At 49.8% G+C, this 19,422-nt stretch overlaps 1 protein-coding gene across 1 annotated transcript in view; it reads right to left on the bottom strand.

Annotated features, from left to right (window-relative positions):
• LOC119285388 (protein YIPF5 homolog) overlaps nucleotides 1–1,570 on the bottom strand; it is a 4,346-nt gene extending 2,776 nt beyond the window's left edge. Inside the window, exon 1 of the mRNA XM_037564653.1 lies at nucleotides 626–1,570. Coding sequence (XP_037420550.1) covers nucleotides 646–1,413 — 768 coding nt within the window. The 5' untranslated portion in view covers nucleotides 1,414–1,570 and the 3' untranslated portion in view covers nucleotides 626–645. The remainder of the gene's footprint in view (nucleotides 1–625) is intronic.
• Nucleotides 1,571–19,422: the final 17,852 nt, after the last annotated feature.

Raw genomic sequence — 19,422 nt, 5'->3', positions numbered from 1 at the left:
CTAGCTCCGGACATGTCCCTGCTGAAGCGCCAGGAGGAAGAGAGACGTTGGGGATAGGAGTGAAACCATATTTTATTCCGTCAATCAATTTGGCATCGGAGCAACCCAGTTTTTAGGATTTGGCACCACTCTCGAAATGCCGCGGCACCGGTGCCACAACCATATTCTGCATTTGGCACCAGTATTTGGCCTACGGTGTGGCTGACTTTAGCATCCATCCTCACAACCAACAAGTTGTACACTAAAGTATATCCACAAACAAGTAGTTGTACACTAAAGTATATCCACCAACAAGTTGTACACTAAGGCAGCAAAGAATAATTTCCAAATAAATTGCGAACTTGAAAAGCATAAGTGAAAATGAGCATTTCAGCATTCTCTCAATAATATCATCCAATCGGTTGTTCTTTGCATCTTATAAGAAAAACAAAATAAAAATGGCTCTACAAAAATCAATTAGGATCATCCACTATAAAATGTAAAATTAAGGATCAATTTATGAACTCCATTTATCATAGTTGTGTTGGCAAAAGGTTTATTATTCGATCTAGTGTATTCTAGTTCACTATCAAATTTATATTTGTGAAGTAGCATAGCATGATCTGGTGAATTTATGAAAGCATACCTTCCATCTCAAGAACAGCATCAAAAGATCACGAGCAGAGAGAAGAGCATGTAGACGAGCCAACACGCGTAGGCAATGAGTCCCCTATGCTCATCGCCGCTGGAAGCAAGCTCTGCTAGTAACCTGGTGCAGACCCTGGTAGACCACAGCACGAATCCCATGCCCATCCCGAAGATGAGTCCACCGCCCCGTGGTAGGAAGAGGGAGACGGCGGAGAAGATGACCATGGGGAGCATGCAGTATCCGACCAGGCTGACGCACCTGTAGAGGTCAAGGTCGCCACGGCGTCCGCCCGAGAGCATGGAAAAGACGAAGTAGAGGAAGAGGGAGGCGACGGTGACCCACCCGAGGACGATCCCGAAGTGGAACTTCCCAGCCAGGAGCTGGAAGAGGCCGAAGGATAGGAGGAACAGGAAGGGGCCGGAGAGATCGGCGTCGGCGTGGAGGGACGGGTCGGCGGAGCGGAGCGGGTGGAGGATGGAGAGCGTCTTCCGCCAGATCTGACGCGTGTTGATGCCGAGCTCCTCGAGCAGCGGCGGCTCGTCTTCGAAGGAGGCGCTGGAGCCGCCGATGGGCCCGGTGAAGATGGGCGGCGTGGAGTTGGACTGAGCGGGTATGTCGAAGGACATGAAGGGCAGGGGGTTGGCGGCGGAGGAGGTGGAGGGGCGGGGAGGCGCGAAGGCGGGTGGCGGGGAGGCGCCGGGCCCGGGGATAGGGTGGCGGCGGTGGGCCGGTGTGGAGGGGTTGAAGACCACCGGGGGCAGGGAGAAGGGGGGCTCCTTCGCCATGGCCGCGGTGACGGCGAGGGTTCCGAGATCTGGGTAGTTGGCTAGATCGGGGAGTTGGGTTTTGGCCTCGGCGAGGAAGAGGAGAGGAATCGGGGGGATGCGGTACGGGGTGTCCAACTGCGAGACGGTGGGGATTCGCGGTGACCAACGCTGTGCTTTCCTTCAGTTTTCCAGTTGCGCGTTTCGTGGTAAGTAAAGGGAGCAAAATACGTTACCAGGTTGCTTAGGTGACAAGGATCTGAAACTTCTCCAGTTTTCTGCCAGCAAAAAACTTGAGATAGTAGTCTTTACTGGCTACATGACTCGTGACTCTTACAATATTTTCTGTAGAACTCCAAATAGCTGCCGAACGTTCGCCAAATGGATGGCATTTGCGAACAAATTTGCTGTCAGTTTTAGTCCAAAGAGGGATGGCAACTTTAATGGTAGGGTAGGCTGTTTTCAGTCTTTCAAGGTATTTTTCATCAAATTGTCATTATTCGATCACGATCGAATGGCTGTGCGGGTGTTCGCTGGGACCTCTCTCCTAGTGAATGTTTGCTGGTTATCATTACCATTTTTCTAAGAAACACGGTAGAAGTAACTCGCACACATGCACATCCCCATAAATGCATGCACGCACATTCTATTTTTATGAGCGCCTTCGAAAGACTGAGTTGGCAAATCATAAAATTGACGAAAGTCGCGCAAACACCTCGTTATCGACGGGAACGTCATCTCCTGCCGAACGAACTTCATCAGAAGGATTGAAATAACTTCAGGAAATATGCGAGCACAACGCCAAGTCTAGGGCTTGAACCTGGTCGGGCTAGTTTCATCACAAGAAATCTAACAATCTAAGCTATGCATGACCAGGCGTGTTTTTTTCTATCGAGAGGAGTCTTGTGAAAATGCTTGGCACCAATGTATTTCTCTGTGTGAACATTGTTTGTCCGAAAAAATTAAAACGGGTTTAAACTCATCTCATCTTCGATTTTTTATGTATAACTCCTCATTTTTAACAAGGGAAAGGGACTGAAGGTCCCAAAAGCTGACATTTATATCAGACCATCCAAAAGGGTCCTGAAAGAAGTGAAAATTACAACCATATCCTTCCTTTTGCAAACATAATCCAAAAGGTAAAATCAAAATTGCAATGTGGTCATCAGCTCCTCGTGTAGCCAGCGACCTCACTGGAGTTATAGCCGCTGTCTCCCGCATAAACAATGTAATCCTTCGTGGAAGGGATGAAAGGGCCTCTACATCAAGATCGAAGGAGGCATGTCAAAATTCTCTTACTAATTTGATATGCAGTTCCGGCGGCCGAAGTCGAGGTAGTGGATAAAGAACGAACGAAGAACAACCAAGCCAACTTCCTATTCCAATGAACGCCAGATTTGAGTTGGCAATGCATAAATCCACTCTCCTCCCTCCTTCACAACTATGACAATGAAGAGTGAGGCGAGGGGATGCCGACCTCGTTCAATCCGCCACTCCATCGAGCTTATTGATGGAAAGATAGTTGAATCCACTTCCCGCTTCTTCTAAACTTAAACCTAATACCTACACCGACGACCCGATCGTCGCTCTCAAGCGGTGCCGCCGAAGGGAGAGTGGAGAGGGGCCAGTGAGCTCTATGCGACTCTCAAAGGGCGGGGGGACTGGAACCTGCTAGCGGTTGGTTATGATGTCTTCTTGGTATGTGGTTATAACTTGCCCGTCGTCATTGTCAAAATGGACTACTATGCTAAAATCCATTTTGTATTTTGTTTTGAAAAGGAGGTTAACCCTCAACATTTTGTATTCAAATTAAGCCTAGAAAAGGAATGATTGTATAGCAATCTGCTAGTCCTGCACGAGTCGTGGGGTTTCCCTAAAGAGGAAGGGTGATGTAGATAACATCAAAGATTTCCCTCAATCAACAACCAAGGTCTATCGAACTAGTAGGAGCTCCTAGGCTACAAAGATAAGCAGCACTTGCACACAAACAAAACAAAATTCTTGTGCCCAACGCGGCAAGAGGGTTGTCAGGCCCCATGTCTTGCTAGTTACGAGATTAAAAGCAAACAAATAGATATGTAGTTGTATAGTAAAACTGAAGGAAATATGCCCTAGAGGCAATAATAAAGTTGTTATTTATATTTCATTATATCATGATAAATGTTTATTATTCATGCTAGAATTGTATTAACCGGAAACTTAGTACATGTCTGAATACATAGACAAACAGTGTGTCACTAGTATGCCTCTACACTGACTAGCTCGTTAATCAAAGATGGTTAAGTTTCCTAACCATAGACATGAGTTGTCATTTGATGAACGGGATCACATCATTAGAGAATGATGTGATTGACTTGACCCATCCGTTAGCTTAGCACTATGATCGTTTAGTTTATTACTATTGCTTTCTCTACAACTTATACATGTTTCTATGACTATGAGATTATGCAACTCCCGAATACCAAAGGAACACTTAGTGTGCTATCAAACGTCACAACGTAACTGGGTGATTACAAAGATGATCTACAGGTGTCTCCGATGGTGTATGTTGAGTTGGCATAGATCGAAATTAGGATTTGTCACTCCGATTGTCGGAGAGGTATCTCTGGGCCCTCTCGGTAATGCACATCACTATAAGCCTTGCAAGCAATGTGACTAATGAGTTAGTTACGGGGTGTTGCATTACGGAACGAGTAAAGAGACTTGCCGGTAATGAGATTGAACTATGTATGATGATACCGACGATCGAATCTCGGGCAAGTAACATACCGTTGACAAAGGGAACGACGTATGTTGTTATGCAGTTTGACCGATAAAGATCTTCGTAGAATATGTAGGAGCCAATATGAGCATCCGGGTTCCGCTATTGGTTATTGACCGGAGATGTGTCCCGGTCATGTCTACATAGTTCTCGAACACATAGGGTCCGCACGCTTAACGTTGGATGACGATTTGTATTATGAGTTATGTGATTTGATGTACCGAAGGTTGTTCGGAGTCCCGAATGAGATCACGGACATGACGAGGAGTCTTGAAATGGTTGAGATGTAAAGATCGATATATTAGAAGGCTATATTCGGACATCGGAAAGGTTCCGAGCGATTCGGGTATTCTCCGGAGTACCGGAGAGTTACGGGAATTCGCCGGGGGAAGTAGTGGGCCTTAATGGGCCATACGGGAAAGGAGAGATGGGCCTCAAGGGGGGCCGCGCGCCCCCCCATGGGCTGGTCCAAATTGGACTAGGAGGGGGCGGCGCCCCCTCCTTTCTTCTCCCCTCTTTCCCCTTCCTTTCCCCTCCTAGTTGGACTAGGAAAGGGGGGAAACCTACTCCTAGTAGGAGTAGGAATCCCCCCTTGGGACGCGCCATAGGAGGTCGGCCCTCCCCCTCCTCCACTCATTTATATACGGGGGAGGGGGGCACCTCATAGACACACAAGTTGATTCTTAGCCGTGTGCGGTGCCCCCCTCCACATATTTCCACCTCGGTCATATCGTCGTAGTGCTTACGCGAAGCCCTGTGCCGGTAAGTTCACTATCACCATCAACACGCTGTAGTGCTGATGAAACTCTCCCTCGGCCTCAACTGGATCAAGAGTATGAGGGACGTCACCGAGCTGAACGTGTGTAGATCGCGGAGTTGCCGTGCATTCGGTACTTGATCCGTTCTTGCTACCTCTTGAGCATGCGTTGGTTTTCCCTTGAAGAGGAAAGGGTGATGCAGCAAAGTAACGTAAGTATTTCCCTCGGTTTTTTAGAACCAAGGTATCAATCCAGTAGGAGACTACACGCAAATCGCCTAGTACCTGCTGATACGTCCATTTTGCATCATGCTTTTATATTGATATTTATTGCATTATGGGCTGTTATTACACGTTATGTCACAATACTTATGCCTATTCTCTCTTATTACAAGGTTTACATAAAGAGGGAGAATGCCGGCAGCTGGGATTTTGGGCTGGAAAAGGAGCAAATATTAGAGACCTGTTCTGCACAGCTCCAAAAGTCCTAAAACTTCACGGAAGTTATTTTCAGAATATATAAAAAATACTGAGCACAAGAAGTACCAGAGGGGGCCACTCACCAGCCACGAGGGTGGGGGCGCGCCCTACCCCCCTGGGCGCGCCCCCTGCCTCTTGGGCCCCTGGTGGCCCTCCGATGCCCATCTTCTGCTATATGGTGTCTTTTGTTGAGGAAAAAATCATAAGCAAGCTTTCGGGACGAGACTCCGCCGCCACGAGGCGGAACCTTGGTGGAACCAATCTAGGGCTCTGGCGGAGCTGTTCTGCCGGGGAAACTTCCCTCCGGGAGGGGGAAATCATCGCCATCGTCATCACCAACGCTCCTCTCATCGGGAGGGGGCTAATCTCCATCAACATCTTCACCAGCACCATCTCCTCTCAAACCCTAGTTCATCTCTTGTATCCAATTTTTGTCTCTAAGTCTGGGATTGGTACATGTAGGTTGCTAGTAGTGTTGATTACTCCTTGTAGTTGATGCTAGTTGGTTTATTTGGTGGAAGATCATATGTTCAGATCCTATATGCATATTAATACCCCTCTGATTATGAACATGAATATGCTTTGTGAGTAGTTACGTTTGTTCCCGAGGACATGGGAGAAGTCTTGCTATTAGTAGTCATGTGAATTTGGTATTCGTTCGATATTTTGATGAGATGTATGTTGTCTCTCCTCTAGTGGTGTTATGTGAACATCGACTACATGACACTTCACCATTATTTGGGCCTAGAGGAAGGCATTGGGAAGTAATAAGTAGATGATGGGTTGCTAGAGTGACAGAAGCTTAAACCCTAGTTTATGCGTTGCTTCGTAAGGGGCTGATTTGGATCCATATGTTTCATGCTATGGTTAGGTTTACCTTAATACTTCTGTTGTAGTTGCGGATGCTTGCAATAGAGGTTAATCATAAGTGGGGTGTGTAAGTGCATCTAGTGCCACCCCTAGTTGGTTTTGGAGTATTGACGACAAACCTGGTTGAGGGACTAATGTGTTTGTGAGAATTGCAGGATAACACAGGTAGAAGTCCCTCATTGATTCGGTTTTCCTACCAGAGATGACCCCTAAAAATGTATGAAGACATTGAAGTCAAAGGTGGTATGTGAAGACATTCACATTGAAGACTATGACAAGAGAAGACATCGCGTGAAGACTATGGAGCGCGAAGACTTAGTTGTTTCATCGTTCTTTTTCTTCTCTGTTGAGTCATAGGAACCACCGTACTGTTAAGTAGGGTCCAAGAGAACCAGTCAGATTGACTGAAGTGATGCTTAACCAAAATCCTATGTCTTCGAGCGAAGACTATGAGAGCAAATCTTATTTAGAGTTGGATAAGTCAGCTTTGCTTGTAGCCCAAGTAAAGTTGCCGTGTGTATTTGAAACCTGACCGTTGGAACACGTGTCAGTTCCTTAGTGACCCAGGGTCATTTCGGACAAATCAGGTTGGGTTGCCTAGTGGCCATAAATAGCCCACCCCCTACAACCATAAACGGTTGGCTGCTAAGAGTTAGTGTACGACTTTTGTCGTTTGAGAGCAACCCACCTCAAAGCCTTCGAGAGAGAATTCCTTGCGAGGATAAAGCCCTAAACACCCAGAGCCAAAGAGTGTTAGGCATCACTTAAGTCTTCCTGTTTGTGTGATCTGAAGACTTATTACACTTGAGGACTGTGAATCCTCCAGCCGGTTAGGCGTCGCGTTTTGAGCATCCAAGAGTCATTGTGGATCACCGGTGAACGAAGTCTGTGAAGGTTTGGAAGTCTGCCTTGAAGACTTGCCAGAGTGATTGAGCGAGGACTGGGTGTCCTTAGCTCAAGGGGAATAAGGTGAATACACGGTCTTCTGAGTTGAATCTCAGCCTCCCTAACCAGACATACAATTGTGATAGCAACTGAAACTGGTCCAACAAATCATTGTCTTCAACGAGTCACTGGTTTTATCCTTCCCATCCCTTTATTTACTGTTGCCCCTGGTGAAGTCATTGTATGATTGCATTATCTTTTGTCTTCACTGAGTGACTGCTTGTTCTGATTGGCTTCATACCATCTTCCATCCTGATCTATACTGCCTAGCTGCTATTAGTCTTTGTGCTATCATTTCATTGAATACTTGACTATGCCTTGCTTAGTGTAGTCTACCCTCCGCTGCATGGTAATAGGTTTATTTCTATCGTCTGTCTTCGAAAATTCCATGTTTTGAAGACTTTCATAAAAATCGCCTATTCACCCCCCTCTAGTCGATCACTAGCACTTTCAATTGGTATCAGAGCAAGGTACTCCCTTGTTCTGTGTGATTCGGTTTAACCACCTGGAGTTTTAGCTATGTCGACTGCAGGGATAATCAAAGTCTCTGCTGCGTGCCCAGTCTTTGATGGAACTGAATATCCCTATTGGAAGAATAAGATGCGCGTGCATCTTGAAGCCATTGATGTCGACCTATGGTATGTCGTCAAGAATGGCGTTCCCAAGGCGGGTGAAGGTGTCACCGCTGCTGATGTCAAGAAGTTCGTTCAACTGGACTCCACTGCCAAGAACATTGTCGGTGTCAAAACCGGCGGATCTCGGGTAGGGGGTCCCGAACTATGCGTCTAAGGCAGATGGTAACAGGAGGCAGGGGACACGATGTTTTACCCAGGTTCGAGCCCTCTTGATGGAGGTAAAACCCTATGTCCTACTTGATTTATTCTTGATGATATGAGTATTACAAGAGTTGATCTACCACGAGATCAGAGAGGCTAAACCCTAGAAGCTAGCCTATGGTATGATTGTATGTTGTCCTACGAACTAAAACCCTCCGGTTTATATAGACACCGAAAAGGGCTAGGGTTACACAAGGTCGGTTACAAAGGAGGAGATATACATATCCGTATTGCCTAGCTTGCCTTCCACGCCAAGTAGAGTGCCATCCGGACACGAGACAAAGTCCTCAATCTTGTTTCTTCATAGTCTAACAGTCCGGCCAAAGGATATAGTCCGGCTGTCCGGAGACCCCCTAATCCAGGACTCCCTCAGTAGCCCCTGAACTAGGCTTCAATGACGATGAGTCCGGCGCACAGTATTGTCTCCGGCATTGAAAGGCGGGTTCCTCCTCCGAATACACCACGGAAGAATTTGAATACAAGGATAGTGTCCGACCCTGCTGAATAAGTTCCACATACCACCGTAGAGAGAATAATATTTCCACAAATCTAATATGTTGACTTGTTTTGGCAACATGACATTAAGCCATGGCCCGGTGATTATTCGAACCATTTCCTTTAACTAGCCCCGCACATAACGCGAGGCAGTTTTTTGACACGTCTTGTCAAAGCAGAGATCGTGTCCCCCTTATTACGGGATTCTCATCAATACGGGAGTGGGTAACCCAACCGCGCCATCGATTACGGCGCTTGGGGGATAAGCGAGTTTTACCAGGCTAGTGGGGGCACATAGTTTAGGCCGCCCTTATAAAGGGACAAGGTTTAACCTTTTTCTACCCACGCCTTCTTCCTCCTTGCTCATCCATTCTTGCGCACTCGAGCTCCAACGCCCAAGTCCACATCCTTCCCCTCAACCTTCTCCAATCATGTCCGGAGCGGGAGGCAAATGGATGGCTTCCTCCGTTACGGAGGGACACATCAAGAAGCTGCGCGGAGCCGGATACTTACCCGCGAATATCGCGCATTGGCTGCCCGCTGCGGGGCAGATCGTCCCTACCCCGGAACCTCATGAGAGGGTAGTTTTCCTCCACCACTTCCTCCGCAGACTGGGGTTTCCCCTTCATCCATTCGTCCGTGGTCTCATGTTCTACTATGGGCTGGACTTCCATGATCTGGCCCCAAACTTCATCCTCAACATTTCGGCGTTCATCGTCGTCTATGAGGCTTTCCTCCGCATCCGCCCCCACTTCGGCCTATGGCTAAAGACCTTCAATATCAAGCCGAAGGTGGTGGGCGGCCAACAAGCAGAATGCGGCGGAGCCATGGTGGGCAAGATGCCCAACGTTATATGGCTTGAAGGCTCCTTCGTGGAGACCATAAAGGGGTGGCAATCGATGTGGTTCTACATCACCGAGCCGCGCGACACCAAATGGGTGGCTGCCCCCGAGTTCCGATCCGGATTCCCTACACGGCTCACTTCCTGGAAAGAGAAGGGCTTGTCGTGGGGTTCATCGGTGGAGCTGGACGGACTCCAGAAATGTATCCTGAACATGACAAGCAAGAAGCTCAAGCTTGTTAACATAGTCCAGGTCATGCTCATCCGCCGGATCCTCCCGTGCCAACAACGGGACTTCAACTTGTGGGAGTTCGACCCGGCCCAACACCAGACTCTAAGCGAGCTCTTTGACACGACGCACAAGGACGTCTGGAAGGTGCTATTCAAGGGCGCCGAGGTCCCTCCCTCTCTCATCGAGAACCGCGGGCTAAGCGCGAAGCGCCGAGCGCATTCGGTGAGTTCTATACATCTGGTAGGATATTTATTTCCCCTATCTTAACCATGTGCGGGGTCTGATCTCCATGCCTTTGACAGGACTGGGTGGAGACGTCGAGGCAGAGTCCGGCCCCTCTGCCCGAAGACACTGCGGACGCTCTCCTGATGGAGATGCTGACTCCGGCTCCTTACCAGGTGCCGGAGAAGACCAAGAAGGCCAAGGGAACCCGAAAGAGCTCCCGGCGCCAGGTGTTATCGGACTCATCGTCCGATAACTCGGCGACGCACTCCTCCCCCGAAGACGAGGAGGAAGATGAAGATGTTCCCCCTCCAGTCGGGGGAGACAAGAAAAGGAAGGCCGCCCCTACTGGGGGCCGAAGGGTCCAAGAAGGGAAGGACTCTCCTTCCGGACTACTCCACCACCACCGCTGAAGGCAAAGACGAGTGGCTGCTCAGGGCCAAGCCCCTGGTGAAGTCGTAAGTATTCGGATACCAGAGTAACTCATAGCATTCCTTTCTCGCACTGCTTCTCCTAACGCCGAATTATGATTGTGCAGACCGCCCTGAACCCGTATCGACGTATCCTCGTCGGACGGCTCCCTGGGCTCGTCGGATATGGATAGCGATCCACTTCCGACCGCCACCTTCCCTTGCCCTACGGACAACGCTGAGGTGTTGTCTCAAGAGGCACTGGGTCGAGGGGAGACAGTCCCGGAGGCGCCTCAAAGCGACCTTCCAGACTCCGGGAGCAGGGGGAGCAAAGCCCCTGAGGGCTCCGAGTTCGGCCCTCAGCCGAACACTGTGCTGGTACTTCCAGTGGTTCCGGACTTGGGCAGGAGGCCTCCTTCCAAGAGGGGCAAGACGCCTGTGCCGGTGACCTCTGCCCATCCAGAGGCACCGGACAATCTGCTAGGAGCGCTTCGCATCGCTTCCATTGACGAAGAGCACTGCACTATTATGAGTGCGGTGATCAAGAAGGTTCAGTCCGCCAAGAGCGGACTGACTGAAGCCTGTGCCAGCCTTGTAACAGGCTTTGAGGTAAGTATTTAAAATATAGGGAAAATATTACCACATAGACAGTAGCCCCTGATGCTCTATTCGGTGTTCACAAAGAAAAGCCGAATAGAGGATCAAACAATATCGCAGGAGTCTAACATAAGTATGTCTATATGCGTATGCAGGCTTCGCTGCTGGCCTCTGCCGCACAGACTGCGGAGGTTACCGCATTGAAGCAGGACCTCGAGGGGTCCAAGAAAGAGCTCGGCCTTGCCAAGAGGCAGCTTGAGGAGAACAAGGGTAAGTAATACCATGTCTATAGATATGTATATATAAAAGAAGACGCAATTGCAAAACGACAGGATCATCGTAAATTTGCCAGGGGCCACGACCGAGGTGGCGACCCTAAAGCAAGCGCTATCCGATGCTGAAGACAAAGCGGCCAAGGAGCGCACCGAGCGGGAAAGCAGGAGGCACGGGTGGGCGAGGTGCAGCAAGAGCTCCAAGCTCTCGTGTCGAAGCATGAGGGGTTGGAGCGTGACTCGAAGATGCGAGAGTCCGAGCTTGCCGCGGCCCTCGAAAGCGCGAAAAATGCCAAGGCTGAAGCCCAAAAAGCCCTCCAGGAGATTGAGGCAATGAAGGAAATAGCGGCGGGTAAGGCATTCTTTATGCAGAGCAAGCATGTGAAAGTAAATTACTTGTTACTTACCCGAATCCGGAGCTCTCCAGGAGCGTTCGCAGATTTGCCCCGCAGCGTGTCGGATGCCGCGCAGTTTTACCAGACCAAGGAGGGAAGCTCAACAGGGAAGTTGTTCTGGTCTCAGTATACTGGGGCCGAACACCCGGTGCCCATGAGCGACCAGCTAAAGCAGCTGGTCGAGCTACACAAGGCGGCCGAACAGGCCATGAAGGGCTTTATAGTCCGGATGTGGCCTGGCGACGCCCTTCCCAACAGCTACTTCGACCTGGTGAGGCGGCTCGTGGATGCCTGCCCACGGCTAGAAGTCATCAAGCGGTCCTTCTGCATCGAAGGTGCACGCCGGGCTTTCGCCCGTGTGAAGGTGCAATGGGCCAAGCTGGATGTCGTGAAGCTGATTAGGGAAGGGCCGCCGGCGGGCAAAGAGCATAGCCACCCCGAGATGTACTATGAGGGTGTCCTGAAGGGTGCCCATCTTGTAGCGTACGAGTGTATGAAAGATGTAATATTTGAGTAGACTCGCTTGTATAATCCTGTATCTATGAAAACTTGTTCATATGCACTATGCAATGCTTGTTTGAATTTAAAATATTACCTTCTGTTTGGCTGTTTATCAAATCTGAGAGATGGCTAGTCGTCGGCTTTTGCCCCCATGCCATGAGTGCTGGGGTGTTCGGGATAAACCTGAGCACTCTTGTTCCCATTTTTGGGTCCTTCGAGGGAGGTGCTCAGCACAACGAACAAGGCAATCAGACTATAATGCGTTATCACTCTCACTTAGCCATAGAATTCTATAATTTTAAATTTCTGCGAAGCCCCTAGTATTCGGAAGGCCGAATCTGGGGCGCGATACACGCCTTAAGCCGGACAGGGCCGACTCCTCGCTCTAAGCGGCATAAGTCTTTAAGGACTCGAAAACCTCTCAAACAGCGACCAGTCTCTCGCCTTATCATGACAGTCAGTTTTAGCTTTCTCTACTGAGGTGCTTAGCCTAGCTGAACCGGGGCACAATCGCAGTAGTTCTCCCAGTGCTACCTTAGCCGATATAGCGGAACGTAAGGTACCAAAACATGGGAGCCGGGCAAACCCAAGTATTGACCAAAGACATGATTCGGAGCTGATGCATATAATGCTATAAGTTCAGGGTGCCGCACTTGTGAAAGTGTTCAGACTTCTCACACCATATTGTGGGGTACTTGAGCCCCTGGTGTATTGGCCGTACCAAAGTGTACGGTTGCAAGGTGTCATTAATGAACACACATATATATATATATATAAAAAGAAGAATGCAATAATAGTCTTAATGCTATGCATTGTTTATTAAAAACATGCGTTAGAGCAGAATGATACAGGTAGTGCGATAAGCAAAAAGTAGGAGTATGTCCCCTCCAAGGGCAAGCTGAGGAATAATATTAAAGCAAGTATTTCACTCGTTATCGTAATCCACCTGGGAGTTCCATGGTGTGATGTAGCTTTCTGCCTCCTTGGTTGCTGCATCATGTGTTCGGCAATCATGCTGCCGGACAGGGTTTCCAGAGATTAATTTCCTGAAAGAGAGAAAAATAACAAAGCGGGAAGCCCCTAGTGCGGTTTAAGCCGCGTCTTGGGGCGTGCCATAGTCGTGCCCCCTCCCTACCTGTGCCCATGGTATTTTTAATGCGTAATTATGTACGCGTGGCACGACTTTCGCCGTTTGGCTTGGGCCGGGGTGGGGGCCGCATTGCTATGCGAGATCGGAACGTGCCAGGCGGTCGTGTTGCCGATTACTCCGGGCGCGCTTGAAGGGGTTCGGGTCCTTAAACGCCGAACTAGTGGATTGCCTTAAGAGGCTGCTTTGCGCTTCCACTGCGAGGGTCGTAGTGTGCTCCTCCGTTCGGAGAGAGCGCTCTGTGTTTCCATTAACTGTAATGACCCCCCTGAGGTCCTAGCATCTTGAGCTTGAGGTATGCATAATGCGGTACCACACTGAATCTCGCAAATGCGGTTCGCCCGAGCAGTGCATGTTGTGCTTGAAAGCTGCTAGAGCCTCTACATCCGGACAGCCGACAATTTGATTTTTCTTTGTTAGGAACCGTGTCTAGAATTGCCTGGCCGATTCCTCTGGCTGCTGAATTATGTGGCTCAAGTCATCGGCATCTGGTGGTTGCACATAAGTGCCCTGGAAGTTGTCGAGGAATGTGGCTTCCAGATCCTCCCAACAGCCAATGGACTCTGCTGGCAAGCTATTGAGCCAATGCCGAGCTGGTCCTTTGAGTTTGAGTGGGAGGTATTTAACGGCGTGTAGATCATCACCGCGTGCCATGTGGATATGCAGGAGGAAATCCTCGATCCATACCGTAGGATCTGTTGTGCCATCGTATGATTATATTTACGGGTTTGAAACCCTCTGGGATTTGATGATCCATTACTTCGTCTGTGAAGCATAAGGGGTGTGCGGCGCCTCTGTATTGGGCTATATCGTGACGCAACTTCAATGAGTCTTGCCCGCTGTGTTCGGCCCGACCAGATTTACTTTTACTGTATCCGGTGTGACGTTTATCGTCTTGCATAGTGGCGCACCCTCGTGATCCGTAGATCGATCTTGCATGTTTTACTTTGTCCTCCAATATGTCTTGCAGGTCTGGCGTGTTTCCCCATGCCTTTTTATTTGAATGGTGCCAGGGTGCAGGCTGAGCTTTTGGCTGGAATGCCTCTCTATCACGGCCACGAGGTGGCCGATCAGCCGCGTCATACGCTTCTTCCTCCAGTCGGGGTAGCAACCTGCATTTTGGGTAACTCTTGGAGGGGCGTTCGAGTTTATATTCCTCGGCCGCGAGGACTTCAGCCCATCTCTTAGCTAGCAGATCTTGATCAGCTTGAAGCTGTTGCTGCTTTTTCTTAAGGCTATTTGCCGTGGCTATAAGCCGACGCTTGAAGCGCTCTTGTTCGACGGGATCCTCTGGCACGACGAATTCGTCATCGTCGAGGCTTGCCTCGTTTTCGGAGGGGGGGCATGTAATTATCATCCTCCGCCTCTCCATCTGCCGCTCTCTCTGGAGGGTTGGCCTCTCCATCCTCCCGTCCTAGATCGTGCTGGAGGGGATTGTTGCCATCTTCGGCACTATCCGGAGTGTTATTATCTCATGTGCCGGTATCACCACTTTTGCTTTGGCGGGACTTAGAGTGGCGCCGCTGACATCGGCGCTTGGGTTGCTTCTTGGAGGGGTCATCCTCCGCTGTCTCGTTGCCATTGCCTTCTTTGGGTGTGTCCACCATGTATATATCGTATGATGAGGTGGCTGTCCAATGCCCTGTGGGCAGTGGTTCCTCTTCGTCTCCCGCATCGTCATCCATACCGTCGATGTCTTCGGAGTCGAAGTCGAGCATGTCGGTTAAGTCGTCGACAGTGGCTACTAAGTGGGTGGTGGGTGGGCAGCGAATTTCTTCGTCATCCGCATCCCAATCCTGCCGAACATAGTTCGGCCAGGATCCTCCTGACAAGGAGAGAGACCTTAATGAGTTCAGTATGTCGCCAAAGGGCGAGTGCTGAAAAATATCCGCGGAGGTAAACTCCATGATTGGCGCCCAATCGGATTCGCTAGGAACGGGCGCAGGCGGTTTGGAGTCCGTGGCCGGAGAAGGATCCGGCAGTCTGACAACACGGCTCTCGTGGAGGGTAAGGTCGATGTTCAGCTCGATCGCCGCTGAGGGTAAGGCCTCCGTGGTGGGGTCCATCCACCCATCCATGGACGGCACAACTGGCTCCAAATTGAGGGTCGGAGCGGCTGTCGGTGCGATCTCCTGAACACCGTCTGATGGTAGAGGTAAATCGTACTCATCGTGACCGCGTGACGCACAAGGCAGAGGCTCGAATCTGTCGAAGATCAAGTCTCCGCGGATATCGGCCGTGTAGTTTAAGCTTCCAAACCTGACCTGGTGGCCATGGGCGTAACTTTCGATCTGCCCCAGATGGCCAAGCGAGTTGGCCGGCAGTGCGAAGCCGCTGAACACAAAGATTTGTCCGGGGAGAAAAGTCTCACCCTAGACTGCATCGCTATCGATGTTCGTAGGAGCCATCAAGCCTAACGGCGACGACACAGAGGAACTCTCAATGAAAGCACCAATGTCGGTGTCAAAACCGGCGGATCTCGGGTAGGGGGTCCCGAACTATGCGTCTAAGGCAGATGGTAACAGGAGGCAGGGGACATGATGTTTTACCCAGGTTTGGGCCCTCTTGATGGAGGTAAAACCCTATGTCCTACTTGATTTATTCTTGATGATATGAGTATTACAAGAGTTGATCTACCACGAGATCAGAGAGGCTAAACCCTAGAAGCTAGCCTATAGTATGATTGTATGTTGTCCTACGGACTAAAACCCTCCGGTTTATATAGACACCGGAAAGGGCTAGGGTTACACAAGGTCGGTTATAAAGGAGGAGATATACATATCCGTATTGCCTAGCTTGCCTTCCACGCCAAGTAGAGTCCCATCCGGACATGAGACGAAGTCCTCAATCTTGTATCTTCATAGTCTAACAGTCCGGCCAAAGGATATAGTCCGGCTGTCCGGAGACCCCCTAATCCAGGACTCCCTCAAACATCATCTGTGGTCATCTAACCAAAGGACAGTATGGCCGTGTGAGTTCTCTGGAAACATCTAAGCTAGTCTGGGACTGGCTCTCCAAGGTCAACGAAGGCATCTCAACCCATAGAGATCAAAGAATCAGTGTCCTTCTGTAACGCCCCAAGACCGGAGCTTCAGATGCCTTCCAGGGTTTCCGGGTTTCGTCGTGTGATTTGTTTGGTCCGTTGCATTTCATCTTTGCATCATGTGCATTGCATCATGTCATCATGCCATCATGTCACTTTTTTCTTAACTCAACTAAATAAATTGCATGGATCTTCGACCCATTTAAATCGAGGGAATTCACATGGTGATTCTCTTTAAAACATATCCTCCCAATAGTAGTGAGCTATTATAAATATTTCCTTTAATGTGGAATTACCGTGACACACTTGCAATGTAACTCTCAAGTCTTTTCTGCTTCGAGTTGCTCCTCAAACCTTTCCATATATTTTTCTTTCATCGCTTTCCCGTTCTCCACAAAATTCCGAACATTTTTGGACTCTCCAAAAATGTTTTCCTAATTCAAACTGATTTGATTCACATTCAAATGTGTTCGAATGCAATCCTTCCAAACGGTGCCAAATGTATTTTTCTTGGATCAAGCTCCTTTTTATGAGTCTAAGAAAATTGGCGCCCTGCTCCAATTCTTCTCCTATCTCTCTCTACATTTCTTGTTTCTCAGTTTATTTGTTAAATCAGGAAATAAAGAAGTAAATAAGAGGGAGAGAGAGAGAGCCCAGACTTGCCACATGGGCCTCCTGCGGCCCATTTGGCCAAGGCCTCCCGCGCCAGCCCACCTCCAGCTAACCCTAGGCGCCCGAGACCCCTCTCCCGATCCCCTCTCCCTCCGCCGCCAGAGAGCATCGGCTCGTCCCCGTTTTTCCTCTCGATCCCGCTCGTCCCCATCTCCCTCTCGTTCCCTTGCTGCTCTGCTTGACGCCCACAGACCGCCTGCCCTTCTCCCCTCGCGCTGCCACAGGAGAGCTTCGCTCTCTCCCGATCCCCTCCTTCTCGTTCCCTTCCGCCGCCAGCCTCGCACACACCTGCAACCACTCCCTCTCGATCCCCATGGCCTCTCCCTTTTTCCCTTGCTCCCGCAGCTCCGCGCGCCTCCAGCGCCCAACCCAGCACCGTTGGAGAAGCCATCCTCGTCCGTTGCCCCGACTCCAAGCCCCGCCGCGGCGCCCTGCGTCGCCGGAGCCCCGCGCCAAGACCTCCCCTGCCTTGTCTTGTCTAGGGCGAGGAGGACGACCCGCATCACCTCCTCCCGTGCTCGATGCCGCAAGCGCACCAAGGGTGCCTCCCATGATCCGCCTGCGCCCTCTGCTGCATGCATCCCCATGGCGCTCCGCCGCCCTTTGTCTCGCCTGCAGCCATCTCCCGCAACAGAGGCCGCCGTACTGCCATCTTGCACCGCTCCTCGCCATCAACCTCTCCACCTGCATCCTGCAAGCTCTCGCCGCTGCCCCGAGTGCCCCTATCCTCGAGCACATGCTGGCTTCGGATCCGGTCAAGCGCACTTCCCCGCCGCTGCCATGGCCTTGCGTCCATCTGGCTTTGTTGTTTTCACGGAGTCATTGTACCATGGCCACAAAGGAGACCCATCGGACATCACCAAGACTCGCTGCGTTGACTATATCGGTGCCGCTCCAGGCCATCGCTTTGTACTAGCACTACGTTGAGAAAACCCGGATACGCCAAGACTCGGGCCGACAAGTACCACGACGTCCGTCGATCGCCAAGTACCCCTTCGTTTCGTCAAGACCGGCAAGTCCGAAGACCCCAAGTACCACGACAACCCCGAAGGGATTCAAATCCATCAAGTTCCTCTACCGATGACTCAAACGGCTACGACCGAGTACCAATACTGTCGACCCTCGGAAAAACCCGTGGACGTCAAGTTCCGTGTCGTTGACCCCGAACCTCTACGAAAACGTGTACGACTACTTCCGTGGCCGAAGATTCGTGTACAACTACTGTCGCCGAAGGCCGTCGAGTGAACATCTACCCACATCGTGTAATTGACCAAGTTTGATGATGACCTTCGAAGAACTCGGATTCGCCAAGTTCTACTACCGTCGCACTCGGGAACCTTGGATTCGTCAAGTACCTCTCCGAAAACAAACGTGATCCACTACTTCCCTCGAAGACCCATGAACGACTACTTCCACTACGAACTCGTTCCGCCCGAAACGCATGCTTCGAAGGTATAAGCCCGAGACGACCGCCCGTGGACCGAATGCTTGCGATGTATGAGTTGAACCGTGTGTTGCTCCGTGTCCGAGTTGTTCTTTGCGAGTTCCTCGTTGCCATGTCGTCCACCCGTGGGAACCCGGCAACCGGGATCACCCCATCATCTTGCATGACACACTCACTCCCACTTCCTTTTGCACCGGTATCCCTGTGAGCTACCGGAACTGATATGTTGTCATGGCATCATTTTCGGATTCATCACCGTGGCACCCTTTCTTTCCACCACGGTGACAAAATGCCCCATATATTATAACATGCCAACATTTTCACAAATTCTGCATTTTTAAACTTGCTCATGTCATTCGCATCATGATAATAACATCGAAAATGTTTAAATTGTTGTTGCACCAAATTGCTAATGCATATGGGGATTCACCGGGTTTGTTGTTTGTTATATCCGGCCCCATTTAAATTGTTTAGATGGTATAGTTTTGTTATGCCTCACCTCTTGCCATGTTTAACAACATTTAATATTGTTGGGTACATAACCGAGAGAGAACTAAATAAGTCATGTGGTGTTTCGTCAATATGCAACTCATTGCATATTGATCTCCACTTAATTTGTAGTTTTGTTTGTGCACTTTGCCATGCCATGCATATTTAAACCGGACATGCACCATACTTGGTTGTGCATCATGCCATGTTTATGTGAGGGTTGTTTACTATGTTGTTTGCTTCTTTCCGGTGTTGCTTCTTCGGGTTGGTTCCGATATCGTTGCATTGTGAGGATCCGTTCGACTACGTCCGTTTGTCTTCCTCCTGGAGTCGTTCTTCCTCCTTGCGGGATTTGAGGCAAGATGACCATACCCTCGAAATCACTTCTATCTTTGCTTGCTTAGTTGCTCGCTCTTTTGCTATGCCTATGCTGCGATACCTACCACTTGCTTATCATGCCTCCCATATTGTTGAACCAAGCCTCTAACCCACCTTGTCCTAGCAAACCGTTGTTTGGCTATGTTACCGCTTTGCTCAACTCCTCTTATAGCATTTCTAGTTGCAGGTGAAGATTGGAGTTTGTTCCATGTTGGAACATGGATATTTTTTTGGGATATCACA

This window comes from Triticum dicoccoides, chromosome 4A (assembly GCF_002162155.2).
Source record: "Triticum dicoccoides isolate Atlit2015 ecotype Zavitan chromosome 4A, WEW_v2.0, whole genome shotgun sequence".
Classification (NCBI taxonomy): Eukaryota; Viridiplantae; Streptophyta; class Magnoliopsida; order Poales; family Poaceae; genus Triticum; species Triticum dicoccoides.
The sequence above is the reverse complement of the archived record's forward strand: the minus strand, read 5'-3'. Positions and strand labels throughout refer to the sequence as shown.